Raw genomic sequence first — 25,000 nt, 5'->3', positions numbered from 1 at the left:
TTTAAATGGGTCATAATGATCATGGTTTAATATGTGTTATGCATTCATAAATACAGACTACATCAGGGATGGGCAACTTTCATGACTAAGAGGGCCACATTTTTTTATCATCACCATCAGAGGGCCAAATGTGGCCGCGCACTTCCGCACATCTGATGCTGCAAAATAATTCTGAATAAGAACGAAATCAATTTTCATGCGTAAATTTTCATGCTCAAATGCATTTTTAACATAGACTCCCTAACAACAAATACAAATATTTTACAGCCAGTGATAAGTATTATTTTCAGTGCAAAGGGCTCACATAAATCACCATTCAATGATGGCACAGAACTGAAAAACAATGGCCCATCATGAAGTGCAACACGCCTCATATTCAATGCATTTATGCTCCCACTCCATTTTTAAGAATTTATAGACATTTCCTAACGTCCATAATGAGAGTACAGATGTAACATGTAACATCCATCACATCTGTACTCATCCAACGCCAAAAAGTAAGCGACAGTAGGCCTACTTGCAGTCATGCATGGTTTGTCTCAGCTCCCCCCCTCGACATTATCAGAATGTCAACAATTATGCGCGTCACCGTGCGTCGGGACAAATATACCGTTTCGAAGTTTTTACCTCCACTACGCACCCAAACGATTTCGCCATCTCATATAGCTTCTTTGCTTTGGCAAGCTCAAGCGAAACAGCAAAAGACGGATTCCTGTGTATTTCTGGCAATTAGTCGCTATTGTTAGTGTAGGCTAGCCTACTTTTGATTTGAGGTCGGCTACGACAGCGGCCGAGAAGCTCCGTGTGTGTAGGGCAGGCTACTTCTGATCACTTTTCGCAAGGTGTTGTAGTGTAGTGGCGACTTAAATTTAAATCTTTCATGGCTGATATAGTTTCTAGCAAAACTTGACATGGGTTTGCCTTACCATTCCATGAACAGACACTGCTTCCGATTTTGACTGAAAGGTAGCCTACGGTTTTCTAAATGAGTTTTCTACTTTTCTTCCATGTGTGCACTGTTTTTCCTCAGCGATGGGAAAGGTCCGAGAGCCCCGCATGGTTTGCATGGGAGGAGCTATCGGCGAACAGTATAATTACAATGACGGTGCGGTAAAAAAAAAAAAGAAAGAAAAAAAAACACGCATTTTTAATCACAGTAAAAATGATCATCCGCGGGCCGTACTGAGTGAGGAGGCGGGCCGCATGCGGCCCGCGGGCCGCCAGTTGCCCATCCCTGGACTACATCATCTTCAGGGGGTTTTGTTGTGATTATGAAACATGAAGGCAAGCCAATGTCAACTTCTTTACACTGCGGGAACTTAGGTGTGTCTATTGTGTGTGTGTGTGTGTGTGTGTGTGTGGGGCGCTGAGGTGTGTGTGTGTGTGTGTGACACATCCACTGGCCTGTTCTACTAATTCAGAGAAAAAGGCCTCCACAGGTTTTATTGAACCAGAAGTCAGAAACAAGGTGAAAGGAAATCAATAGTCTCTCATATAAGGCCAGCAGGAAGTGCAGGAGATGGAGGGATGGCCTTGGGACCGCAGAGAGAGAAAGAGAGGAGGAGGAGGGGTGGAGAGGGGGATGAGTGGAGAGGAGAGGAAAGGAGAGGGGGAAGAGAAGAAAAGAAGACAGGAGAGAGAGAGGAGGAGAGAGGAGAGCAGGAAAAGGGAAAAGACGAGGACAGGGGGATGATGTAGGAAGACAACAACAGGTCTTCGGTCCTGGAGAGAAATGGATGAGAGATAGACTGAGTGTGTGTGTGTGTGTGTGTGTGTGTGTCTGAGCCACAGCCTCTGCTAGCAGCTCTTGGCCCAGGTCGATGTAGCCCTCGAACCCAGCCGTGTTAGAGATGGTGTGTGTGTGTGTGTGTGTGTGTGTGTGTGTGTGTGTGTGTGTGTGTGTGTGTGTGTGTGTGTGTGTGTGTGTGTGTGTGTGTGTGTGTGTGTGTGTGTGTGTGTGAGAGAGAGTGTGTTACCTGGTCCAGCTGAGCCACAGCCTCTGCTAGGAGCGCGTGCAGGGTGGACAGTTCTCGGCCCAGGTCGATGTAGCCCTCGAACCCGGCCGTGTTGGAGATGGTCTCAGGGTTGGAGATCTCCAGCAGGAAGCGCTGCATGTTGGTCCACTCGTGCTCCAGGAACTGGTTCATGAAGGACATGTACTCCTCCTTACTGCCAAACCTACACACACACACACACACACACACACACACACACACACACACAGGAATATAAACACATTATTACACACACATGTACTCCTCCTTACTGCCAAACCTACACACACACACACACACACACACACAGGAATATAAACACATTAATACACACACATGTACTCCTCCTTACTGCCGAACCTACACACACACACACACACACGCGCATGCATGCACGCACGCGCGCACACACACACAGACAGATGGATATACAGAAACACATGAATACATTACAGTTTCACTTCAAACAAACAATGTTTCTTTCAAACAATAAGGAATTAATGAATAAATACAATGAAATCTGAAGTTACGGATGTATGCTCACACACACACACACACACACACACAGGGGGTGAACGTACTTGGTGAAGTTGGCGAGGTTCTGCGTAACCTTGGCGATGAGTGTGAGGGTGCGTGCGGTGCGGTCGTCGGGGTACTCCTGCGTCAGGTTGAAGAGTGACGGTGACATCACGGCCGGACACAGGAAGCGTAGGAAGAGTGACGCGCTGATCAGGCGCTCGCTGATGTCCGGTCGCCCCCGGTTACCGCACTCCTGACGCCACGACGCAAACACCTCCTTCAGCTCACGAGGAAACACGCTGGGGGGGGGGGGGGAGGAACACACACATTTTAATACCTTTATTTGTGTTCACATTTTACAATGAATTTCATTGAACACAAACAATTTTAGACACCAGCATTGCAAACCCAGTAGCCTATGTCTCTGGTCTCAGTTCATGGGTACATAAAACAACGCCTTCTCCATATGTGGCGACTGCCAATTATCACAGAAATTGAGCAGAATTTTGCTAGAGCCTTTGCTCTTGGCTTAGAGAGACCAGCAATCTGCAAACCCCTGACTACTAGTCTGTGGACATTACCTAAGCTTCCAAATATACACACCAGCAGCTTACATTTGTACCCAAGCTGTACAACAATGTCTCTGAGTGGCTGATACTTTAAAAGCTTGGTGAGGTAGGCATCCTCTAGACTGTAGTCAAATGCACAGCCTACTTCAATAATGGTTACTTCTCTGCTGTCCTCATCAACAATACTCACACACACACACACACACACACACACACACACACGTCAGCCCCCCCATGCGTGCTCCTAAATGGGGCAGTCTGTCTCTCCCTCTGACACACACAGTGTGTGTTTAATAGCTTCTCCTCTAGTCATTCATTTGTGTGTGTGTGTGTGTGTGTGTGTGTGTGTGTGTGTGTGTGTGTGTACCAGTAGGAGTTGATGATCTTGCAGAAGGCCAGCTCACAGCACATCTTCAGGTGTGTGTGTGTGTGTGTGTGTGTGTGTGTGTGTGTGTGTGTGTGTGTGTGTGTGTGTGTGTGTGTACCAGTAGGAGTTGATGATCTTGCAGAAGGCCAGCTCACGGCACATCTTCAGGTGTGTGTGTGTGTGTGTGTGTGTGTGTGTGTACCAGTAGGAGTTGATGATCTTGCAGAAGGCCAGCTCACAGCACATCTTCAGGTGTGTGTGTGTGTGTGTGTGTGTGTGTGTGTGTGTGTGTGTGTGTGTGTGTACCAGTAGGAGTTGATGATCTTGCAGAAGGCCAGCTCACAGCACATCTTGAGGTTGCTCTGGTGTTCCGGCAGGTCGGAGCTGGAACACTTGGAGGCGTCCACCTCACAGTTCTCATCCGACTCATACAGCGCCTTGATGAACTCACCTGCAGGGGTCACACAAGGTCAAAGGTCAAAGGTGAGGGGTCGCGGGGTCACAGGGTCACAGCAGGAGAGCTGTACAGGCTGCTCTACCGGTGCACTCTTCTCTCTTTTTAGGCTAACTTGTGTAACATTAATAAATAGTGACCGTTTGAACCTCACGCTTTTGACCTAAATGTGTCTTAGAGAAAGGCTGTGAAGGTGTGTGGAAAATGTAACGCTTTATCTTTGAAGTAATTGGTTGAGAAAGTTTCCAGGCTATATATTCATACTAACACGATCCTTCGTAAATGAGACCTGCATATAACACAGCATGCAGTTAAAATCCTTAAATTCATGGACTTGTCTTGGGTTTTATTTTTCAGACAGAAAATGTCACTCTTGACATCCGTCTGCATTTGATAGGACATGAAATACCCACTGGGATTTAGTTTCTGTTACACCTGACAGGGAATCTGTGCTATGTGGCTAAGCGGCTGGCTAGCAGGTAAAACACGTTTAAATGGCTATACTCTATATTTAAAAACATGTCTACATGACTGCCACGAGTCTAAATGCAATACTATCGATTCCACTTCCAACGTTTGTTTAGATCCAGTGACACTGCAGTCATGGAGACGGAACTTCCCACTTCGGTTCTCTATTCTATTCTATCTGTCTGGGAGGATTCTAGAAGGACTGCAGTCATGGAGACGGAACTTCCCACTTCGGTTCTCTATTCTATTCTATCTGTCTGAGAGGATTCTAGAAGGACTGTCTGACTGCTCAGCGTGCTCAAAGGTGAGTCTCTTCCTCCACACCATGCCTCCAGTCTCCTCCAGGCCTTCAAGGACTAACTCACACTCTAAATAATTCAACACAGGCTCACACACGCTCAAAAAAAAAGAGAACCTACGATGTTATTGATTTCCCCCGAACAATAAAAGCCTCAGAAGTTTCAAAGTCAAGTCAACACTCTCCCCCTTCATCACAGCCCAGAGCAGACCTATACAGCTGCAGTGCCTGTAGCCCTGTTAAAGGGAGCATGTTCTAAAGGGGAGGGTGCATGTTCTAAAGAGCAGGGAGCATGTTCTAAAGGGAAGGCCTATTAAAGGGTGCATGTTCTAAAGGGAAGGCCTATTGAAGGGTGCATGTTCTAAAGGGAAGGCCTATTAAAGCGTGGATGTTCTAAAGGGAAGGCCTATTAAAGGGTGCATGTTCTAAAGAGCAGGGAGCATGTTCTAAAGGGAGGGCCTATTAAAGGGTGCATGTTCTAAAGGGAAGGCCTATTAAAGCGTGCATGTTATAAAGGGAAGGCCTATTAAAGGGAGCATGTTCTAAAGGGAAGGCCTATTAAAGGGAGCATGTTCTAAAGGGAAGGGTGCATGTTCTAAAGAGCAGGGTGCATGTTCTAAAGGGAAGGCCTATTAAAGGGTGCATGTTCTAAAGGGAAGGGTGCATGTTCTAAAGAGCAGGGTGCATGTTCTAAAGGGAAGGCCTATTAAAGGGTGCATGTTCTAAAGAGAAGGGTGCATGTTCTAAAGAGCAGGGTGCATGTTCTAAAGGGAAGGCCTATTAAAGGGTGCATGTTCTAAAGAGAAGGCCTATTTAGCTGCAGTGCCGCGTGAGAGCCCTATTGAAGGGTGCGTGTTCTAAAGGGAAGGCCTATTAAAGGGTGCATGTTCTAAAGAGAAGGCCTATCACAGGGTGCATGTTCTAAAGGGAAGGGTGCATGTTCTATAGAGAAGGCCTATTTAGCTGCAGTGCCGTGTGAGAGCCCTATTGAAGGGTGCGTGTTCTAGAATAATCTCCACAGGACTGTGATGGGGCTCTGACCTTCACCCACACAGAGTTCTCCTCTACTCCAACACTGATTGGTTCCTCTATTCCAACACTGATTGGTTCCTCTATTCCAACAGTCTTTGGCTCCTCTGAGTGTGTGTGTGTGTGTGTGTGTGTGTGTGTGTGTGTGCTTCCTTACCCAGTGCATCCTGTAGGTACTTCTGGCCCACTAGTTTCAGGTACTCCTCGATGGCTTTGGTGGCCAGTGTGTTCTCTCTGAAGATCAGGTGTTCGTTGTCGCCGCACCTGTCCACCTCTGACATCATCAGATCTGTCAGGAAGTCCTGGGAACACAAACAGGAAGTGAGCCAAACAGAATTAGAAAGGAGCAAGTCCAGCGAGCAGTGAGCAAGATCAGAGTCAGACTACACTTCCCATAACCCCACACTTTCATCTAGTCCAGTGAGCAGTGAGCAATATCAGACTACACTTCCCATAACCCCACACTTTCATCTAGTCCGGTGAGCAAGATCAGAGTCAGACTACACTTCCCATAACCCCACACTTTCATCTAGTCCAGTGAGCAAGATCAGAGTCAGACTACACTTCCCATAACCCCACACCTTCATCTAGTCCAGTGAGCAGTGAGCAAGATCAGACTACACTTCCCATAACCCCACACTTTCATCTAGTCCAGTGAGCAGTGAGCAATATCAGACTACACTTCCCATAACCCCACACCTTCATCTAGTCCAGTGAGCAGTGAGCAAGATCAGACTACACTTCCCATAACCCCACACTTTCATCTAGTCCAGTGAGCAGTGAGCAATATCAGACTACACTTCCCATAACCCCACACCTTCATCTAGTCCAGTGAGCAGTGAGCAATATCAGACTACACTTCCCATAACCCCACACTTTCATCTAGTCGTGAGCAGTGAGCAATATCAGACTACACTTCCCATAACCCCACACCTTCATCTAGTCGTGAGCAGTGAGCAATATCAGACTACACTTCCCATAACCCCACACTTTCATCTAGTCCAGTGAGCAGTGAGCAATATCAGACTACACTTCCCATAACCCCACACCTTCATCTAGTCGTGAGCAGTGAGCAATATCAGACTACACTTCCCATAACCCCACACCTTCATCTAGTCCAGTGAGCAGTGAGCAATATCAGACTACACTTCCCATAACCCCACACTTTCATCTAGTCGTGAGCAGTGAGCAATATCAGACTACACTTCCCATAACCCCACACTTTCATCTAGTCCAGTGAGCAGTGAGCAATATCAGACTACACTTCCCATAACCCCACACCTTCATCTAGTCGTGAGCAGTGAGCAAGATCAGGCTACTAAAGAGAGAGAAAGACAGAGTGAGAGAGAAGGAGAGAGATCCATTCAGGCATATGGATTAGAAGATAATGGCTGAGACTCTGTATGCGCTGATGACAATGATACACACACACACACACACACACACACACACAAACAAACAAAGTAACCACGACACATGCTCATACGCTCCCACAAACACATACCAATCATTACGCTTGCTTGCACACCCACACACACGCACACACACACACACGCACATACACACACACACGCACACACACGCACACGCACACACACACAGTGCCCCCCGCTAAGACTACGGCACACTGCGCGGCTGTAATCAATTCTGCTGATTATGACGACTGTTGTGTTCTGAGATGACAGCAGCAGATCCGCTAACAGCCTCAGTGTGTGTCTGTGTGTGTGTGTGTGTGTGTGTGTGTGTGTGTGTGTGTGTGTGTGTGTTCTGAGATGACAGCAACAGCATCAGTGTGTGTCTGGCTGATCGCCCAGCCGTGACTCGCCCGGTTGTCATGGACACACCTTTACACCCCAGCAGTGATGCTGTGGCTGTAACCATGGTGACACCCCTACCACCCTCACCCATAACCCACCTCATCTACTGTAACCATGGTGACACCTCTACCACCCTCACCCATAACCCACCTCATCTACTGTAACCATGGTGACACCCCTACCACCCTCACCCATAACCCACCTCATCTACTGTAACCATGGTGACATCTCTACCACCCTCACCCATAACCCACCTCATCTACTGTAACCATGGTGACACCTCTACCACCCTCACCCATAACCCACCTCATCTACTGTAACCATGGCGACACCCCCCCTACCACCCTCACCCATAACCCACCTCATCTACTGTAACCATGGCGACACCCCCCCTACCACCCTCACCCATAACCCACCTCATGCCAGCTGGCGTGCAGACAGAGGGGAAGGCAGATGATGAATGAGTAAATAAGATTAATAAACAAAAACAGTAAACAGTGATAAACAAACAAACAAAAACAGTAAACATTAGCAGAATCAGCGGCGAGGTCAGGGGTCAACAGTAGCCCCCAGATTAATCTGGATGTCTGATTGGATTAGAAAATCCCCACTGTTACAGGATTAAACCGCAAAAATGAAATGACAGAGGGGTGCCATACACACACAGACACACACACACGTACGCACACACACGCACACACACACATGCACGCACACACACACACACCCACACACACACACACACAGACACACACACACACACACACACACACACACACTCTCCAGGCTGAAATTTCCCAGCTCTCTGTTGTGTTCCCTCATCCGCTGCCCTGCAGATGTAGGCGTGTGTGAGTGTGTATGTGTGTGTATAGTGTGAGTGAGTGTGTGTGTGTGTGTGTGTGAGCGCATGAGTGCCAGCCGAAGATTTCAGCTAATGTATTACTGGGGAGCAGAGGCCCATTGGGGCATGACCCCTCCCCCTTCTCACCCCCCCCCCACACACACACACACACACACACACACTCTCAGATCAGATCAGCTCAGGGCAAACACACTCCAGCATCACAATTCTCCACCCCAGCATCACCGCTATACAGCACTATAAATTAGGCTAATGCTCATCTCTACTCATTGGAGTCACTTCCAAATGTGCTGTTTGTCGACGCCAAGTCCAGACTGCCACATAAGCACACACACACACACACACACACACACACACACACACACACACACACACACACACACACACACACACAAGCCCTGTCTCTCTCTCTCTCTCTCTCTCTCTCTCTCTCTCTCTCTCTCTCTCTATCTCACACACACATGCCCTCTCTCTCTCTCTCACACACACACACACTCTGTCTCTCTCTCTCTCTTTCTCTCTCACACACACAGACACACCCTCTCACACACATACACACACTTGCACTCTCTAAACAACTTCAAAACGACTTCCCATTTATGTCAACTATTTGAAACAAGACCCCTGAGCAACATAATGGCTGTAATTATCTAACGTCCCGGACTCAAAACACCAAACTAATGCTGTCAATCAACACGGAATTACTTTGTCACACACATTCACTCTCGCACACAAACACACACACATTCACTCTCGCACACAAACACACACACATTCACTCTCGCACACAAACACACACACATTCACTCTCGCACACAAACACACACATTCGAAACCAGGACAGGCAGTCTCAGAATTTACTGCCTAAAGATCAATATTATTACCCCTCAACTACACACGTCTGCCTATAGATCCATATTATAACCCCTCAAATACACACGTCTGCCTATAGATCAATATTATTACCCCTCAACTACACACTTCTGCCTATAGATCCATATTATAACCCCTCAAATACACACGTCTGCCTATAGATCAATATTATTACCCCTCAACTACACACTTCTGCCTATAGATCCATATCATTACCCCTCAACTACACACGTCTGCCTATAGATCCATATCATTACCCCTCAAATACACACGTCTGCCTATAGATCCATATTATTACCCCTCAAATACACACGTCTGCCTATAGATCAGCTCTCTATCAGATCTACCATCTTACTACTGTGATGAGGCATGCATGTATGTATGTATGAGGGATGTATGTATGGATGAGGGATGTATGTATGGATGAGGCATGTATGTATGGATGTATGTATGTATGTATGGATGAGGGATGTATGTATGTATGGATGAGGGATGTACAGTATGTATGTATGGATGAGGGATGTATGGATGGATGAGGGATGTATGTATGTATGGATGGATGTATGTATGGATGAGGCATGTATGTATGGATGTATGTATGTATGTATGGATGAGGGATGTATGTATGTATGTATGTATGGATGTATGTATGTATGGATGGATGAGGGATGCATGGATGTATGGATGGATGAGGGATGTATGTATGTATGGATGAGGGATGTATGTATGGATGGATATATGTATGTATGTATGGATGAGGGATGTATGTATGTATGGATGGATGAGGGATGTATGTATGTATGGATGAGGGATGTATGTATGGATGGATATATGTATGTATGTATGGATGAGGGATGTATGTATGTATGGATGGATGAGGGATGTATGGATGAGGGATGTATGTATGTATGGATGAGGGATGCATGGATGTATGTATGTATGGATGGATGAGGGATGTATGTATGGATGAGGGATGTATGGATGTATGTATGGATGAGGGATGTACAGTATGTATGGATGAGGGATGTATGGATGTAGTATTCAGGAATGGAAATGTTTCTACTGCTTACTGTACATTCCATTTATCCTACTTTTTATGTTTTTATTATTCTATCTCTGTGGTTTAGTCTACAGATACAGTTGCTACCAGCAGTATTGAGCGCATAAACTCCTCAGGCCTCCTGGGTAATGGGACAGGACGGGTATGGATCTGGCCCTCGTTAGGGCTGCAATCTCGTTAAAACCTGTTGTCTCGTTAAGACTTGCCCTCATTAAGGCCTGTCATACATGAGGACCGGATCATGAAAACTTAATTGCCAAGTCAAAGGAACAGGAACACACATGCACGCATGCGCACACATACACTTGTTTTCCTACTGTCCATATGAATGTCCCAACAGGATGTGATCTTGTGTGTGAATGACCCAGAAGATGACCTTGTGTGTGAGAGCTGTCCCACAGACCTTGACATGTGCGTACGTGTGTGTGTGTGTGTGTGTGTGTGTGCGTGTGTGTCTCCCTAGAGTATTTGTGTGAAGCAAATGAATGGGAGCTAATTATGTCAGAGGCCATGGGGGCATGAATACTAAACACACACCTATGACTCTACACATACACACACACACACTGCACACACACTGCACATACATACACACACACGTACTGCACACACATACACTGCAGACACACACACACACACACACACACACACTGCAGATACACACACACACACACACACACACACACACCCGTGTCCCATTCATCAAAGGGGGTCCAGGCTACTCATTCCCAGCGCAGCATATGGGCTGAGCCACTGGGCGATCAATACTGGCTTGTTCTCACAGCGCAGGGTCACATGTGCCGCTGTAAGGCCTCGCATTGATCCAGAGCGGCCCACCTTATCTTACCGTTCTCTCTTTCCCGTAAATAACCAAGGGTGTGTGTGTGTGTGTGCGTCTTTACCGTATATAACCAAGGGTGTGTGTGTGTGCGTCTTTACCGTTCTCTCTTTACCATATACAACCAAGGGTGTGTGTGTGTGTGCATCTCCATCGTCCTCTGCCTGTGGTCTGCAACAGTATCTCTGCACGGTGTAGCTGTGGCCTGCTCTGTCTGCACGGTGTAGCTGTCGCTGTATATTGCCGCTGTATATTAGCAGAGCATAGTAGCGCAGTATATTAGCGCTGTATATCAATGCTGTATATTAATGCTGTTTATTAGCGTTGTATATTAGTGTTGTATATTAGTGCTGTATATTAGCGCTTTATTAGCGCTGTATATTAGCACAGTATATTAGCATTGCCTATTAGAATTGTATATTAGCACTGTATATTAGCGCTGTACTGTATATTAGCGCAGTATATTAGCGCTGTATATTAGCACTGTATATTAGCGCTGTATATTAGCACTGTATATTAGCGTTGTATATTAGCGCAGTATATTAGCGCAGAATATTAACGCTGTACTGTATATTAGCACTGTATATTAGCGCTGTATATTAGCGCTGTACTGTATACTAGCACAGTATATTAGCGCTGTATATTAGCGTTGTACTGTATATTAGCGCAGTATATTAGCGCTGTACTGTATATTAGCGCTGTACTGTATACTAGCACAGTATATTAGCGCTGTATATCAGCGCAGTATATTAGCGTTGTACTGTATATTAGCGCAGTATATTAGCGCTGTACTGTATACTAGCACAGTATATTAGCGCTGTACTGTATACTAGCACAGTATATTAGCGCTGTATATCACGCTGCATATTCCATCTCCCCGAGCAGTGTTCCTCTGTGCCAAAGTCAGTCCAGTCAATCTGAATCTCGTCTCCTCTCCAACACTTCAAGCCTTCATCTGAGAGCATTGATGTGATTCTACTTAATTAGGCCCAGCCAACCCGAAATGCCTACTGATGAGCCTTACACACACACACGCACGCACACACACATACAAGCACACGCACACACACACACACACACGTGCCTACTGATGAGCGCAGAGCGCCTAACCCACCCCCAATGTGCAAGGAGAAACCTATACACATACACATCTAGACAGCACACACACACACACACACACACACACACACACACACACACACACACACACGGCCCGTGTCTCTTATGAGAGTGTGAGTGCCACAGAGCATTGACCAACCTGACCAGAGCACAAATTTCTGGCTACATCAGCAATGCTATACTCTCTCTCTGTTTTATACCCTCTCTCTCTCTCTCTCTCTCTCTCTCTCTCTCTACCTCACACACACACACACACACACACACACACTTGGGCGCGCACAACATCCAACTGCCCCTACAAAGTGTCCGTGTGAGCAGAGCAGCTTGCCTTAAGTGGACAGCAGTTTCCACCATTTCAGAAATCACAACTCAGGCTGTCCTCCCCAGTGCTGCCCTCGTCCCCAGTTAATTATTCTCTGGGCTGGAGGGAGAGGAGAGGTCAGCAGAGAAGACTCAAAACAAATTCATTACAGCAGGGACAAGGCTATCTTCTCCAGCTCATCTGTGTGTGTGTGTGTGTGTGTGTGTGTGTGTGTGTGTGTGTGTGTGAGAGAGAGAGAGAGAGAGAGAGAGAATGCTATCTTAACCAGCTCATCTGCAGAGCTAAGCTCTGTCGTAAGGACTCTGCTGCAAGCACGTCAATAGAGCTACTTGTGTTAGCGTTAGCATCCACTGGGGTCCTCCCTATCTATGTTCCCCGGGATCCTATGTTCCCCGTTTTCCCCCAAAAGGGTCCAATGCTCCCCGGTCGCAAATCATATTTGTTTGGGAAAAGCGGTCCCATCATCTCCCATACAAAGTGGGGAACATATAACATGGGTACTCCCATCAACTAGGCCATCCCATCCAGTTCATCTGCAGATCTAAGATCAAAACAACTCGGCTGTCCACAGACACTTCACTGCAGAGAGTGTGCACTCACCTGCAACTAGCCTACCTCATCACATGCCAGGAGAGTGATGCTTTCTTACCACCTGGAAAACCTTTAGCAGTGCTTTCTATGTATACTGTATATATCATCAAGCTTTGGTTAAAAAGTGCCAGCCAAATGTAATGTAATGTAAACGCTTGCAAGTGATATAAAGTGGGCAGGACTGGCGAACCTTGTGATTTAATTGACATGTAAGAAATAGCAGCAATTAGACTACATCTTGTAGAGCTAACTTGTAGAGCTAGTCACAGAATAGTTTGCTAGCAATGATTAGGCTGAATATCTTCCATATCATTTTTAGCTTGTTTCTTCAACTGAACTGCTACTGCAGGTTTGTTAGCTACTGTACCTCTTCCATACCATCAGTAGAGCTAGTTTCTTCACAGACTGGACTGGTTACCTCATTAAGCTGATGGGCACAGCTAAGGCTATCAGTGTCTGTTACATCAGAGCACTTGCCGGTAAAGCTAGGCTCGTTACCAGTGGCTACCTCGTCCAGGTCATTTGTAGAGCTAGTTTCTTCATTGCCTGGACTGGTTACCTCATCAAGATAATTAGCACTGCTAGGCCGGCTAGCTACTGCCCGGCTAGTACCTGATCAAGCTCAACTGTAATGTAGCGCTAGGCTAGTCAGGCTAGCTGCTACCCGGCTAGTACCTCTTCAAGCTCAACTGTAATGTAGCGCTAGGCTAGCCAGGCTAGCTGCTACCTGGCTAGTACCTAATCAAGCTCAAATGTAATGTAGCGCTAGGCTAGCCAGGCTCTTTGTCAGTGAGACATGAACACACAGCCCCCTGCTAGTGTGCAGGGTAATGAGATCTCTGCCCAATGGGTGTGTGTGTGTGTGTGTGTGTGTGCGTGTGTGTGTGTGTGTGTGTGGGTCATCCATCACTCCACCACAGAGGGTGTCCAGAGCACAGGCAGGCGATCAGCACTTTCTCCGCTGTTCACTCACTCACTGCTCGCTCGCTGAGGGAGATTACATCAGATTACGACCACGCTGCCTCCTACGCCCTGCCGCCAGACAATACCTCAGCCACATCAGAGCAGCACACTACACACACACACACACACACACTCACACACACACACACACACACACACACACACACACCTCAGCCACATCAGAGCAGCACACTACACACACACACACACACACACCTCAGCTATATCAGAGCAGCAGACTACACACTCACACACACACACCTCAGACACATCAGAGCAGCAGAGGCGCAGACTACACCAATAGCAGCCAGACAGACAAGAGTGGCGGAGTACACACACACACACACACACACACACACACACACACACACACACACACACACTACACATGATGGATGAGACACGCTGAACGGAACAGCAGTTTCTTTTGAGAGGAGGGGTGGCATCTGATTTTGAGGTGATTAATAGGGAACACTCCCTCCCACACACACACACACAACCCATTCATTCTTGCACACACCCCACCTTCATCTTGTGTCATTCACGGTTGAGTTGAGCTAACAAGAGCAATCACACACACACACACACACACACACACACTCACTCAGACAGAGGGATGGGCACACATACATAGTTCTTACATCTGCGCTCCAACACACTCACACACTTAGCTCAGTGAGCCAAAACACATGCGCGCACACACACACACACACACACACACACACACACACACACACACACACACACACACACACACACACACACACACACACACACACACACACACACACACACACACACACACACACACACACACCCTGCTATTGTACTGTTCTATTGATTAGCAGCCGGCATTAGCTCTGTTTAAAAGAGCTCCCAATAATCTCCTTTCCCCCTGAACAGCCCTGACTCAGAAAGGCTCTCCTTACAGGCTTTCTGTCTTTCCACTGCACCAGCCTCAGCTCCTCACGCCTTACGCAACGAACCAGAGAACCAGAGAGAGAAAGAGAGAAAGAGAGAGAGAAAGAGAGAGAATGAGAGTACCGGGAGAGAGGAAGAGAGAGAAAGAGAAGCAGAGAGAGAGAAAGCGAGAGAATGAGAGTACCGGGAGAGAGGAGGAGGAGATGACAAATTGTGCCAGGCTTTTAGCTCCCTTCTCAAATGTGGATCGGACGAGACTGTCAAAATTCAGCACCATCATTACATTCACATCACATTCCACATCTCTTAATTTCGTTAATATCATAACTTTAATGGACATTCTGTATCTAGTATCGCGCACAGAGCTGTTTTTAAGTCCAAGTAGGCTATTCCAAGTAGGCTATTTCATTTGTTTACTTGCTGATACTGATATTTTACATGATAATTATCAGGCTAGCATAAAAATGCAACGAATTGAAACATATGTTTTTTCACACAATGAGCCTAAAAATAAACAGTGATTCATCACAATAGTGAATATCACGTAAACTATGTAATAGCAGGCTATTTCTAGCCGAAATGTCTCCACTTTAAATACAGCACAGCTTGCACTGGGCCCCCACGAGAGACAATAAAGCTGACCGCTAACCATGCTGCGCTGTCTGTGACGTGGCTGCTTGCCTATAACTGCTACAATGACTTATGTTTGTGTGTGCTGAAGATGCTGAGCTATACCATACGATACTAATATTCCCGTTGTTTGCTGTTCACTGTCTCCTCTGCAGCATCACAGTAAGAGGCTCTGCTGAAACAGGAAGCAAGTTGCTGCGGAACAAGATGCAGTTCCATCACTGACCCCTTTAGTGTGCTCACCACCTGCCTCTACCCCGGGGGCAACACCACCAAGACTACCACAGCCCTTCTACCCCGGGGGCAACACCACCTAGACACAGCCCTTCTACCCAGGGGGCAACACCACCAAGACTACCACAGCCCTTCTACCCCGGGGGCAAAACCACCAAGACTACCACAGCCCTTCTACCCCGGGGGCAAAACCACCAAGACTACCACAACCCTTCTACCCCGGGGGTAAAACCACCAAGACTACCACAGCCCTTCTACCCTGGGGGCAACACCACCAAGACTACCACAGCCCTCCTACCCTGGGGGTAAAACCACCAAGACTACCACAGCCCTTCTACCCCGGCGGCAACACCACCAAGACTACCACAGCCCTTCTACCCCGGGGGGGCAACACCACCAAGACTACCACAGCCCTTCTACCCCGGGGGAAACACCACCAAGACTACCACAGCCCTTCTACCCCGAGGGCAACACCACCTAGACATAGCCCTTCTACCCCGGGGGCAAAACCACCTAGACTACCACAGCCCTTCTACCCCGGGGGCAACACCACCTAGACATAGCCCTTCTACCCCGGGGGCAAAACCACCTAGACTACCACAGCCCTTCTACCCCGGGGGCAACACCACCTAGACATAGCCCTTCTACCCCGGGGGCAACACCACCTAGACATAGCCCTTCTACCCCGGGGGCAACACCACCTAGACATAGCCCTTCTACCCCGGGGGCAACACCACCTAGACATAGCCCTTGTAGGCTGGAAACATCAACCAGTCTTCCCCCAGAAGGGGCTGGCTGCATAACATTTACTCCACCTCCTCAACCCAGTTCAGCGTTTCCACTCTGCAGGTGTACACACACACACACACATCACACACACACTCACACACACACACACACACACACACACACACACACACACACACAGCTCTCACCTTGGCCTTGCCGGTGCTCTGCAGGATGTGCACGAGGGCGCACGCCAGATGACACACACACACACACACACACACACACACACACACACACACACACACACAGCTCTCACCTTGGCCTTGCCGGTGCTCTGCAGGATGTGCACGAGGGCGCAGGCCATCTCCTCCTTGTTCTTGACGCTGAGGGCGGGCTCCAGCACGGAGCACAGCAGCAGGTAGTTGTTGGTGATGTACTCGGCGAACTCCTTGTACTGCTCCATGGGCAGGATGCACATGCTCTGGTGGCGCGACTTCATGCGGATCATGGGGCCCGGCGCCTTGCCCTTGTTGGGGTTCGGGGTGCTGACGGTGTACCACTTCTCCATGAACTGCCGGCCCGTGACGGCGCCGATGGGGATGTTGACCAGGCCGACGTAGTTGTTCTTGTCCTTCTTCTTCTTCTTGTCCGTCTCCTTGTACAGGTGCACCGTGATGCTCTTGACCGCGGGCAGGTTGTTGAACTCAAAGTGCTCCCCCCAGAAGACATTGTCTGTTTTGAGTTTGCAGGTAGTCCGCGCGTAAAGTGTGTCGTCCAGACAGAGCTCGCAGAAGTACTTTTTTTTAGCCGGGAGGTCCTTCGCTTCAATAATCCACAATTTTAGCAGGTTCTCCACACGACGACTGTTATCCTGTGAAAAAATATACCATCCACACATGATAACCACATCATCAGCATACACTGTACCATTTAAACATGATAACCACATCATCAGCATACACTGTACCATCCACACATTATAACCACATCATCAGCATATAGGATTCACGGTTCAAAAAGTTTTATTGTCCAACATGTTGCCATGTTAGAAATGTTTCTTTCAAGTCATTGTCCTAATTATGTGTGCGTGATGTTCGTGTGAGATGTATGTTTTGTGTGTGTATTGCCTTGGGTATAGTGTAGTGATGTACACATTATTACTACATCATCAACATACACCATCAACACAGGGTGTACCGGGGCTAAGAGATTACATTTTATAAATATTGGTCAAAACTAAGCCCTTCTGTGTACACATGTGTGTGTGTGTGTGTCCTTCTGTGTACACATGTGTGTGTGTGTCTGTGTGTGTGTGTGTATGTAAAAGGCAAAAGGTAAAAATGATGCGATAACAATACACATGACGGTTTGAGTAATAGCTGTAGTCTGTACATTACTCCGTCGCTATGGAAACGAAGTAAAAGCTTGACCTTGTTGGGATGCACGGGGCCTCGTAAGTTCTCCATGCTGGTGTGTGTGTGTGTGTGTGTGTGTGTGTGTATGTGTGTGTGTGTGTGCTTTACCTTGTTGGGATGCACGGCGCGGCGTAAGTTCTCCATCCATTTGTCCCTCTCTGCGGCGGAGCGGCAGGAGAAGCACTTGCTTCCTGTGGACGTGGTCACCTGGAACAACCAGCACACCCACGCGTCAGAGCAGCAGACACACACCACAGCATCTCGTCCTCCATGTTGATGTGTGTGTGTGTGTGTGTGTGTGTGTGTGTGTCAGAGGAGCGGACACACACCACAGCATCTCCTCACCTGCTTCAGCTGATCAACACGTTCCTAACTGCTCCTGCCTTAGACAGGTCATTTGCTCAACTTTTTGGGCCTAGTTTTCTGTCAAAGTTTTCTCAATGGATTCCTGGTCAGAACCCCTATTGAAACAGATTAAGACTTGGGGCATGTTAAATTTTGTCCAAAAATTCAAGATGGCCGCCGTATGGGCAATTCCATATCAGTTGGAACAGGTCCGACACCATGGTCCTCAGTTTTTCCTGATTTTTGGTCAAAATGTTCCTCCGTGTCTCATTAGAGGAAAACCAAAATTTTAGCTTGGTATCTTGTTTAGTTTCTGAGATATGGCTCTTCAAAAGTGGATAGACGTGTCCTAAAAAAAGGCTGAAAATGCCTGTATTTAATGAGCACCACTTTTTTTTAAACCCCTCTCCTGTCTTAAGCCTACCATATTATTTTCTAAAAATTTGAACACTGGGGCAGTACCCTGTTTAGTTGTCCAATATCACAAAGGAATTATAGTCCTTCCCACCATTGAAGACTTATTCATCGAAACAAACCCATATTTTTTTTAAAGCAATGAAAAACAAAAAAAACTGTTTTTGTTCTCTTATGGTCATGAATGGATAGCACTCACATTTTTAAAACTTTACATATATATAGTCCATGAGTAAGAGAACATGTTAAAAAAAAATTGAGATGGTAAGTTTTCGTATTTCGAGGCTATGAGCCTTCAAAGATGGCCAAAATTGTGTTTTTTCCTAAAAATGCCAATTTCATTGCCTTTTTTCAAGGACAAGATGAAATGCAAATCCAACAGTTCTTTTCTCCTGCAATAGTATGCCACTTCGTAGATCATGTGAATGTGGTAGATCCGACCTGTCCATTTTAATATCCCCTCAGTACATGTCTGAAGTTAGAAAAAATGAAAAATTGTCTTGGCTGAAGGAGGTGTTGGTTTGATTTTTATGAACCTCCTAGAAGGACATTATGGGGTTTAACCCCATTTTTTATGTTTGAGGGATCAGATTGCCATCCTGTAAACAGGATAAAAATGTTATATCCCATTTTTACTCTTTATTGATCCCTTAGAATATGTCCAAAAGTTGTCAAAAATGAAAAAGGCGACTAAATTGAGGGGCCAAGTGGATCAAGTCACACAAAGCTAAAAATTTAATATAAGACAGATGAGATACTGAGGGAGAACACTGTGAAATGTAAAACCCGTTACGATGGCCTTTGAACCCACTGTGTCCCTAACTGAGGTTAAGGGCTAAAAACCACCAACCACCGATCCGGTGGTCTCCAACTTTTTCATATCTCTTGATAGAAAATGTATAGAGACTTAAAACTCATATATGTTGTTCATCTCTTCAAAGTGGTTTTTGAGACCATCCATGACTTCCTGTGATAACCGGAAGTTGGTTTAAAACAGGAAGTAAACTTTAAAAAGGCTGTATCTCTGGGGAAAAAAAAACAAAAAGCTGTTGGGGCCAAAGTGTTGAGGCCAAAATCATGGTTTGAGAGATTGTGTAGGAGTATGTTTCAGACCATTTGGAGTTGAGTGGTACCCACTTTGTATGACATACTGTAAAAAAAAATCGCCCTTAGGGTTTAACTTGACCAAAAAGTGTAGGCCTCAACAGCTTTTTTGGGTTTTTTTCCCAGAGATACAGCCTTTTTAAAGTGTACTTCCTGTTTTAAACCAACTTCCGGTTATCACAGGAAGTTATGGATGGTCTCAAAAAGCCGCTTTGAAGAGACGAACAACATGTATGAGTTTCAAGTCTCAAATTTTTATCAAGAGATATGAAAAAGTTGGAGACCACCGGATCGGTGGTTGGTGGTTTTTAGCCCTTAACCTCAGTTAACACAGTGGGTTCAAAGGCCATCGTAACAGGGGTTATACATTTCACAGTGTTCTCCCTCAGTATCTCATCTGTCTTATATTAAATGTTTAGCCTTGTGTGACTTGATCCACTTGGCCAATTTAGTCGCCTTTTTCATTTTTGACAACTTTTGGACATATTCTAAGGGGTCAATAAAGAGTAAAAATGGGATATAACATTTTTATCCTGTTTATAGGATGGCATTCCGATCCCTCAAACAGAAAAAAATGGGTTTAAACCCCATATTGTCCTTCTAGGAGGTTCATAAAAATCAAACCAACACCTCCTTCAGCCAAGACAATTTTTCATTTTTTCTAACTTCAGACATGTACTGAGGGGATATTAAAATGGACAAGTCGGATCTACCACATTCACATGGTCTATAAAGTGGCATACTATTGCAGGAGAAAATAACTGTTGGATTTGCATTTCATCTTGTCCTTGAAAAAAGGCAATGAAATTGGCATTTTTAGGAAAAAACACCATTTTGGCCATCTTTGAAGGCCCATAGCCTCGAAATACGAAAACTTACCATCTCAATTTTTTTTCAACATGTTCTCTTACTCATGGACTATATATATGTAAAGTTTTAAAAATGTGAGTGCTATCCATTCATGACCATAAGAGAACAAAAACAGTTTTTTTGTTTTTCATTGCTTTAAAAAATATATGGGTTTGTTTCGATGAATAAGTCTTCAATGGTGGGAAGGACTATAATTCCTTTGTGATATTGGACAACTAAACAGGGTACTGCCCCAGTGTTCAAATTTTTAGAAAATAATATGGTAGGCTTAAGACAGGAGAGGGGTTTAAAAAAAGTGGTGCTCATTAAATACAGGCATTTTCAGCCTTTTTTTAGGACACGTCTATCCACATTTGAAGAGCCATATCTCAGAAACTAAACAAGATACCAAGCTAAAATTTTGGTTTTCCTCTAATGAGACATGGAGAAACATTTTGACCAAAAATCAGGAAAAACTGAGGACCATGGTGTTGGACCTGTTCCAACTGATATGGAATTGCCCATACGGCGGCCATCTTGAATTTTTGGACAAAATTTAACATGCCCCAAGTCTTAATCTGTTTCAATAGGGGTTCTGACCAGGAATCCATTGAGAAAACTTTGACAGAAAACTAGGCCCAAAAAGTTGAGCAAATGACCTGTCTACCTTGATGAGCACCTCCTCCTCCATGCTGTGTGTGCGTGTGTGTGTGTGTGTGTGTGTGTGTGTCAGAGGAGGGGTCACACACCACAGCATCTCCTCAGCTGCTTCAGCTGATCAACATGTTCCTAACTGCTCCTGCCTTGATCAGCACCTCCTCCTCCATGCTGATGTGTGTGTGTGTGTGTGTGTGTGTGTGTGTGTACCTCAAAGCAGTAGTCCTGTCCCAGGATGCTGCTGTGCACAGGCTTGATGAGCACCTCGTCCTCCATGCTGATGTGTGTGTGATGTGTGTGTGTGTGTGTGTGTGTGTGTGCGTGTGTGTGTGTGTGTGTGTGTGTGTGTGTGTACCTCAAAGCAGTAGTCCTGTCCCAGGATGCTGCTGTGCACAGGTTTGATGAGCACCTCGTCCTCCATGCTGAGGTCCAGAGCTTCGACTGCACTACTGGGGCTCAGTAACGACTCGTGGGAGCGAGACTCCTTCAACCTCGGCATCAGATGGGATCTGCACACACACACACACACACACAAGCACAGAGTAAGAGAGATTGAGTGAGAGGCTCATTAAACCTTGGCATCAGATTATTCGCACACGCACACACACACACACGCACACACTCAGATAAATCAAAAGAGAGCGCATCGGTGAGAGACACCTTCAGATTGGATGGTATAGGAGGAAGAGAGAGAGAGACATATAGATGGTATAGGAGGAAGAGAGAGAGAGACATATAGATGGTATAGGAGGAAGAGAGAGAGAGACATATAGATGGTATAGGAGGAAGAGAGAGAGAGACATATAGATGGTATAGGAGGAAGAGAGAGAGACATATAGATGGTATAGGAGGAAGAGAGAGAGAGACATATAGATGGTATAGGAGGAAGAGAGAGAGAGACATATAGAAGGTATAGGAGGAAGAGAGAGAGACATATAGATGGTATAGGAGAGAGAGAGAGAGACATAGATGGTATAGGAGAGAGAGACATATAGATGGTATAGGAGAGAGAGAGACATATAGATTAGAGATGCACCGATCGATCGGCCGCCGATTGGAATCGGCCGATTTTCACGTGATCGGCCACGACCGGCGACCGGCCGGTCAGTCTGAGACATGCCGATTTTATGCCGGTCAAATGCACTCGCACGAACTTGTAACAACATCACACTCACACAGCTGAGTTTGCAAAGTTTGATGAAGCTAGGCCAACAGTCAGGGCTGGATAAAGCGCTAATACTGAGTTTTTCTATGCAGCGAACGCTGTGCTTTGCCATATGCGTGGAATTTACTATACTAAGCTGTCACTTCAGGTTACAGCGCTCATCAAAGCCCGTCCTTGCCGCTAATTGCGTGCCCACAGCTGAACCACAAGCGCTATCAATAAGCAGCGACATAGCACGGCAGGAATAAACATAGTTTTGCTTCGGTTTGCCAACTTATCATGTATTCTTTCACACTACTACAACAACTAAGTCCGATTTACACATTTAGAGGTTTATTTCATTACCTTTTGTCTGATCACGCCTGTATATTTCTTCTAAATTCGCCAAAAGTTAGCATTCTAACGTGTCATAAACTACCGCGACCGTGATACAAAACATATCATGCGTGGTGTCGTTGGAAAGCTCCTGCATGACGTTATGCCATCCAAATATGGACACTTCCTTAGTATCCGCAAGCAATCGCGAAAGTTCAAAGAAGAGTGTGGACTGAGATTGTAAGTCATTTGCTGTGTTTCAAGGCTTCTCAAAATTATTTTTTTTTGCTTTCATTTTCCAACATCTCAGCCTATAGCACTAACTTCAGTTATCAGTATTCTGGAGATATTTACAGTTGGATATTGCATATGGATGTGAGAAGAAAAGAAATAGTGTTCCTAGTGCATTTCTACATGTGTGAAATGAATGTCCCACACTGGGATTACTGCAGCTGAAGAAGACTTGAAGAAGAATCTGTCTATTCACATTTTTCTACCAGCCATTGATAAGTTGATTACATTTCTAACATGTTGTATTAAAAAAAAATATAGGCTAGAAAATAACTCTTTGTTTGTGCTGTAAAGTGGTTAGAAGAAATTAAATCGGAATCGGCTAAAATCGGTATCGGCCGGTCAAACTCGATGAAAAATCGGAAATCGGAATCGGCCAAAAACTTGCAATCGGTGCATCTCTAATATAGATGGTATAGGAGGAAGAGAGACATATAGATGGTATAGGAGGAAGAGAGAGAGACATATAGATGGTATAGGAGAGAGAGAGAGACATATAGATGGTATAGGAGGAAGAGAGAGAGACATATAGATGGTATAGGAGAGAGAGAGACATATAGATGGTATAGGAGGAAGAGAGAGAGACATATAGATGGTATAGGAGGAAGAGAGAGAGACATATAGATGGTATAGGAGGAAGAGAGAGAGACATATAGATGGTATAGGAGGAAGAGAGAGAGACATATAGATGGTATAGGAGGAAGAGAGAGAGACATATAGATGGTATAGGAGGAAGAGAGACATATAGATGGTATAGGAGGAAGAGAGAGAGAGACATATAGATGGTATAGGAGAGAGAGAGACATATAGATGGTATAGGAGAGAGAGAGACATATAGAGAAACCTTCAGCCTTGATAACAGATGCACACACTCACACATGCACGCAAGCATAACCATGTACACACACACGCACACACCCACACATACACAAACACACACACACACAGCCATAAGCCTGTAACCATGTACACACACATACACACACACACACACACAACCATAAGCAAGAAGGTACATTTCTGGGCCAATGGTACAAGGACCAGCAGGGTCTCCTAGACGGGTGTATGTTTCAGAACGATTCACCTGTCTGTGCCGTATATGTGAAGTGTAGCATGGCTATCTGGAGGCATCCAAATGCAAAAGAATTTATCATAGGACTCTGTGTGTGTGTGTGTGTGTTTGTGTGTGTGTATGTATGTGTGTGTGTGTGTGTGTGTGTGTGTGGTGTGTGTGTGTGTGTGTGTGCTCGTGCATGTGTGTAAGTAATTCAGTGATGATTGATAAAATAAGTGCGTGGGGGTTTGAGTCAGGCAGTGTATAAGACAGCAATAGATGAAATGAATGCAGCAGAAATGTGAGTATGAGGTCCTTTACATGTCCTCAGGAGAGAGTCCTTTTCAGAGGAGTGTTCTTCAGAGTTGCATCCTCCCATTACTCAATAATGACTCTGATGACTCATAATGGGCACGGCTGTTCTAGAACTCCTCCAGGTACCAAGGAAACCAGAGATTCTACAGCGCTGCGCTCTCATTGGTGGAAGACATGACAGCGTGAGTGCAGGACGAGTGACTCAGCTCCTCCCAACGCCCTATCAGCAGCAGCACAACGGCTGAGAAACACCACTAATACATATCTTCACCGACGCTCACCGCTTGTCCTCGAGAGAGGTTTACAGATGTTGCTGTCGGAACTTCACAGATGAGTCAGATGGAGAGAGAGAGAGGGAGGGAGAGAGGGATGGAGAGAGAAGGAGAAAGGGAGAGAGGTAGAGAGGGATGGAGAGAGAA

The 25,000-nt window shown here is 45.9% G+C and overlaps 1 protein-coding gene across 1 annotated transcript in view; it reads right to left on the bottom strand.

The window, feature by feature from the left end:
- dab2ipa (DAB2 interacting protein a) overlaps positions 1-25,000 on the bottom strand; it is a 90,145-nt gene that overhangs the window by 17,198 nt on the left and 47,947 nt on the right. Inside the window, exons 3-9 of the mRNA XM_062542303.1 lie at positions 21,797-21,950; positions 18,181-18,279; positions 16,974-17,528; positions 5,856-6,000; positions 3,756-3,900; positions 2,576-2,812; positions 1,977-2,178 (exon numbers count right to left, since the gene is read on the bottom strand). Of these exons, the coding sequence (XP_062398287.1) occupies positions 1,977-2,178; positions 2,576-2,812; positions 3,756-3,900; positions 5,856-6,000; positions 16,974-17,528; positions 18,181-18,279; positions 21,797-21,950 (1,537 nt within the window). The remainder of the gene's footprint in view (positions 1-1,976; positions 2,179-2,575; positions 2,813-3,755; positions 3,901-5,855; positions 6,001-16,973; positions 17,529-18,180; positions 18,280-21,796; positions 21,951-25,000) is intronic.

The sequence above is a fragment of the Sardina pilchardus genome, chromosome 8 (assembly GCF_963854185.1).
Source record: "Sardina pilchardus chromosome 8, fSarPil1.1, whole genome shotgun sequence".
Taxonomy (NCBI): Eukaryota; Metazoa; Chordata; class Actinopteri; order Clupeiformes; family Clupeidae; genus Sardina; species Sardina pilchardus.
Note: the sequence above shows the minus strand (reverse complement) of the source record. Positions and strands in the feature narration are given on the sequence as shown.